This window comes from Crinia signifera, chromosome 2 (assembly GCF_055691185.1).
Source record: "Crinia signifera chromosome 2, ASM5569118v1, whole genome shotgun sequence".
Taxonomy (NCBI): Eukaryota; Metazoa; Chordata; class Amphibia; order Anura; family Myobatrachidae; genus Crinia; species Crinia signifera.
Genome location: NC_139218.1, coordinates 389,761,295 through 389,766,989, shown reverse-complemented (window position 1 = coordinate 389,766,989; position 5,695 = coordinate 389,761,295). Strand labels below are relative to the sequence as shown.

Here is a 5,695-nt window from a genome sequence, read left to right as displayed (position 1 = left end):
TATATAAACACACACACACACACACAAACACACACACAATCAAACACACGCACTTGTGTAATGGTATTTATGATCCCAAAGAATCATACCCGTCCAGGTTTTAAGTATATCCCTGGTTCAGCACAGATATACTTACACCCTGATCCATTGTTGATGCCTCGAAGATCTTTGTCACCGAACAAGATTTTATGAGGTAAATTTGCTAAAAGCTACTAAAAATGAGAACAGGTCATATTGCCCAATAGCAACCAATCAGATTCGGTCTATAATTTCTCTATTGTAACCAAAAAAATGATAACAGAAAGAGGACCAGATGCACTAAGCTTTGAAAGTGATAAAATGGAGAGTGATAAACAGCCAGCCAATCAACTCGTACCTACCATGTCACAGGCTGTGTTTGAAAAATGACAGGTAGGAGCTGATTGGCTGGTGGTTTATCACTCTCCATTTTATCACTTTTCAAGGCTTAGTCCACCTTCTGATTTGGTTGCTATGGGCAACATCACATATTTAAATTTTTTGAAGCTTTAGTAGATGTACCCCTATAACAGCAAGAGGACATAATAGATAATCCGCCATGCTATTATAAATATGCGGAGATGTGTATATAGGTACAGGGTGATAAACAAGGTCATTGCGATCCCTGGGGTGTGGCGGGTATTTGCCGATGTTGACTTCTGTGGGATTGGCTGCTTGCTCTCGCTGAGTGGGTATTGGGTGTGAGACCACAGGAAACCACACTCTGCACATGTTTGTATCGGAGACATAGATAAGCGATAAGCCCATCTTCTACCCTACTAGGGTTACGTTACTCTCTCTGCAGACATGGCCACAGAGTCCTGGGCTGACTTTTACAATGACCTGGATTATGAGAACGAGACAGAGGAGAACTGCCAGTTGGAGGAGCTGCCCCATTCCCACTGGATTCTCCCTACTCTCTACTCCATCTTTTTCCTCGTTGGACTGACTGGCAACATAATGGTCATCGCAGTAGTGGGCAGACGCAGCTCACGCCGGGCAGACACCTTTATTCTCAACCTTGCCATCTCTGACCTGCTCTTTGTAATGACCCTGCCACTGTGGGCATCTTCACTGGCACAAGGATACTGGCCATTCGGGGTTTACCTTTGCAAAGCAAGTAGCTTCGTCATCGCAGTCACCCGTTGTGCCAGTTCTTTACTCATGGCAATCATGAGTGTGGACCGCTACTTGGCCGTGATAAAGGTGGCGAGGGTGCACCCGCTCCGCATGCGGTCCTGCTCTCTTGGAGCCTGCTGTACAATTTGGGCTTTGTCCGTCCTCATTGGCTGCCCGTCTCTTGTGAGTCGGCATCTTAACAGCGACACCTCCGCCTGTGTGGACTCCGACGAGTCATCTTTCAGTCTCGGATTCAAGATGGCCGTCATTTTGATAACATTTGTGTTGCCGTTTGCCGTCGTTCTCTACTGCTACTCCAGAATGGCCAAGTCCCTGTGGAACTATTTTGGCAGCCACGTAGGTACATCGATGACTGCTGGAAAGCCACGGCGAGGGCACAGCTGGTTGCGCATAGTGTCCTGCGTGGTTGGGGCTTACTGCTTATCTTGGCTTCCTTTTAATGCTCTCAATACGCTATCGGTGATGCCTCAGTTGGGGATAGATATACCCTGCCCAGACTGGGTGTCCATAAATCAGGCCCGGAGTGCTGCAGCTGCCCTCGCCTTTGCCAACAGCTGCGCCAACCCCCTTATCTATGCCTTGCTGGATGCTGGCTTCAGGCACCGGGCACAGTCTGCTTTGCAAGAGCTGTGCCTTGCCTGTCGTTCATTAGTCTCTATGTCAGGCTGGGGTGTGACAAACAGTGCCACCATGGAAAGTACCAGCACTTACACGGACAACCGGTGAACATGCCCACCAAATAGTCTGAAAGATGCAAAGAACGTAGAAACTTTTTGGAGGTTAATGACTCTTGGAGGTTTTTGGAGGTTAATGACTTAATGACTGTATAAAATGTATTAGCTACTGGGATGGAAATGTTCTACTGTATATGTACTATGTTTAGAGATGTTTTCCAAGGGCAGGGATACAGATATATATCAGTAAGATAATCACTGGGGAAAATGGCCTGGAATGGCCTATTGCCCCATGAATTGTAAATATGGTTTTGTTTCTCAAAAGTTTTCTCCATTGTTGAAAAAAACTCTATCATTATGCGCTCTCCGGGATTATTCACTTTGAGTGCGGGTCATAGGGGTTATTTACTAAGATGGGATTTCTATTAAAGATGAGATATTGCTATGGGCAACCAATCAGTCTATTATCTTCTAGAAGGTGCTAAATAAATAAGATGATTGGTTGCTATGGGAAACATCATATCTTCACTAAAACTCCAATCTTAGCAAAGAAACCCCATAGAGTCGACATGCACAAAGTTGACATGGGAAAAAAAAGTTGACATGAGTAGAACTTCGACTCATGGCTTTTTCCCGCCTTTTTATGTAATTTTTTTTTTGGTACTTGTTTCCTAGCACGGCCACAATCGTAAGTAATCGTGTCCCTTAATTAAGGGACACGATTACCCCGATGGACCCGATTTCTTTTGAAATCAGGTCCATTTTGCCGGCTAGGAAACAAAAATCGGGGGCATCGCGTCGGTCGGGACCATTAACATTGGTCCCGACGCGACCGACGCGATGCCCCCGATATTTGCATTGACTTCAATGTTAAAATTTTTTTTAACATTGAAATCTTGTCGGGAACGGTAAAATATCGGGGGCATCGCGTCGGTCGGGACCATTAACATTGGTCCCGACGCGATGCGACGCGATGCACCCGATTTTTACATAGGATTCAATGTTAAAAAATTTTTTAACATTGAAATGGTGTAAAAATGTAAAAAAATGTGAAATGGGTCAATATGACCCATTTCACATTATAAATGTCCCCGTCGTCGCCCCACGATAGACGGCAACCCGAAGCGTGGCGAGCGCAGCGAGCCCGCGAGGGGCGGCGGTACGCGTCCTCCGACCTTTTCATGCCCTACTATCCACTAGGGCGTGGAGTGAGAATAGAATAGTGTGGCGAGCGCAGCGAGCCACCGAGCCCGAAGCGTGGCGAGCGCAGCGAGCCCCGCGAGGGGACGCGGATACCTTCACAGGTAAACGCGTCCCTTCGCGGGCTTCACAGGTGTCCGTGGCGACGCGGACACCTGTGAAGCCCGCGAAGGGACGCGATTACCTGTGAAGGTATCCGCGTGCGCTCGCCACGCTTCGGGCTCGGTGGCTCGCTGCGCTCGCCACACTATTCTATTCTCACTCCACGCCCTAGTGGATAGTAGGGCATGAAAAGGTCGGAGGACGCGTACCGCCGCCCCTCGCGGGCTCGCTGCGCTCGCCACGCTTCGGGTTGCCGTCTATCGTGGGGCGCTGTGTACGCGCTTCAATTTGGGGGGGTTTGGAATTTTTTTCATTCAATCCAATGTAAAATTGGGTCCCAGGGACCCAATTTATATTGGATTTAATGAAAAAATCGGGTCAAAAATCGGTCGGTCGCGTCGATCGCATCGCATGCGACCAAATCGCATGCGATGCGATCGACCCGATTTTTTTCAGCACGACCACCCCGATCTTAATCGGTGTGGCCGTGCTAGGAAACAAGTACCTTTTTTTTCATTTGAGTATGTGGAGCCCCAATTAGTGCACCCTCGCATGGCTAATTTTACCGTTCCCAATCGAAGGCCACGTGGATGGAAAAGTATAAAAAAAAAAGTTCAAAAACATTAAGAAGAAAAATTATGAAAAATGTATGTTGACCTTTTAATGTGTCAATCATGACTATTACCTTTTCATTGTGTGAACCTATTGCCTTTGGACTTAACGCATGTCGACCCAACGTTTATGAAAGTTTGTAAAAATTTTCATAAACTTTTTCTGATCCCATTTCAAGATTAATAACATTATTTAAAAAATGTTTTTTTTCGGAATAGTAAAATATAATATTGAAACCAGAATTTGACATCAATTTCCGTAAGGTGCCGCAGAAGCTGCCACTGGTCGGGCGCCTGTTAGGGATGACATTTTCTGATTGAGTCCAACGGTTATATTATTTTGATTGCTCATAAACTGTATCTAAGAAGCATTAAATAAAATAAAGTTACTTTACCTTTTACCCAACCGACATCTGTTTTTTTCCAAGTTACGACAGTGGCGCAGTTACAGGAGCCGCAATCCGGGGCCCGTCCAGCCGGGGTGATTACACATACAATATATAGTGTCACTAAACTAGATCCAAAAAGAAGAAGCTGAACGCCAAGTTACCGGGCGGCTGTGTGGTGCAGAGTGGGCATTACAAAGGAATTTAGGAAATAGTACCACCAGGAACGTCCATTATTATTCTCTTCACCCTGGCTCTGCCACTCCTGAGTGTCTGGCAGCAAACTGGCACATAGAAAACCAGTTAGGAGCATAAATACCTCCCATTATATCAGGCTGGTGAGAACATGACCTCTGTGTCACCTTGGTGATTCTTTTTGAGTCTGTCTGTGGTTCACAAGAGTGGTGTAACTTCCCCGATTTACTCACTTCTCGCGCTGCCAACCAGTGATGGGTCAAACCACCTCGTTCTCACCCTGACACTGACCCCACCACAGACATCTCATGTCAGAACAAAACCAGCAGCGACGTCTGTATATGGAACATTATGCGGCGTGCAATTACAACATTTCTTGAGTTATATTTAAAAATAAAATAAATAATTGTCATAGTTTGAGAGAGCTGGTTAAATATTATCCTTTCATACTTTCTATCTATCTATATACTGTATATATAGAGATGGAGCCCCTCTCTTCTTTGCTCGGTTCTTGCCAGACCGTCCCCTCCGGCTCGAGAAGGACTCCATCATATTGGAACACGCGTGCGTCTCACGCACATGTGTGTCCCAGTCTCTCGGCGGCTGGGCAGCAGGATCGTGCCCGTCTCCGCTTCAGGGAGACGGTCAGCAGGGCCGGTGCAAGGCTTCCCAGCACCCTAGGCGAAACGTCAACCTACTCCCCCCCTCCCTCAGACCTCCCCCCCCCAAAAAAAAGTGGTCATCCAAACCCCTGGGAAGGAGGCCAAGTCCCTTGCGTTTCCTGGAGGTTCTCTGCACCCTCCCCTTTGCCACCCACAACAGAGTACAAGAAGGAGGGGGCAGCAATGTAGGAAGTATGACTCAAGGGAAAGTATGGCGGTGAGGTCTTAGACGTTCCACAGCCACCGCCAGCATTAAGTACAAGGATCCTCATAGACAGCCTTGATTTTTTGATTTGCAGACTTGGTGGCGCCCCCCAGATCCCGGCGCCCTAGGCAGCTGCCTAAAGCTGCCTAGTGGTAGAGCCGGCCCTGACGGGCAGGGTTAGGGGGGATCCGGGACCATCGATGGCGGCGGGGGAGGTGGCGGACGGCGGGGGGGGGAACTACGTTGCCAGGACACACACACACACACAGTATATGGTATAAAAGCAACCTTAGTTTCTACATAAAATGAAATAAAAGGTATAAAATTACTTGAAAACAGCATATAAAATCGTCAAATTTTCATAGAATAAATCACACTAATACCAGAGATTGGTAGGCAAACACCACTTAGGGGGTTATTCAATTTGGGATTCCGACTGTCGGAACGTTTTCGCTGGCTTACGAGTTCCGACATGATCTCGACAGTCGGTTTTCAATATTCC

The 5,695-nt window shown here is 47.1% G+C and overlaps 1 protein-coding gene across 1 annotated transcript; it reads left to right on the top strand.

The window, feature by feature from the left end:
- The first annotated feature begins 825 nt into the window (after positions 1-825).
- Positions 826-1,884, top strand: LOC146058574 (C-X-C chemokine receptor GPR25-like). The gene has a single exon (XM_083170854.1). The coding sequence runs from the start codon at positions 826-828 to the stop codon at positions 1,882-1,884; it is 1,059 nt and encodes a 352-aa protein (XP_083026980.1).
- Positions 1,885-5,695: the final 3,811 nt, after the last annotated feature.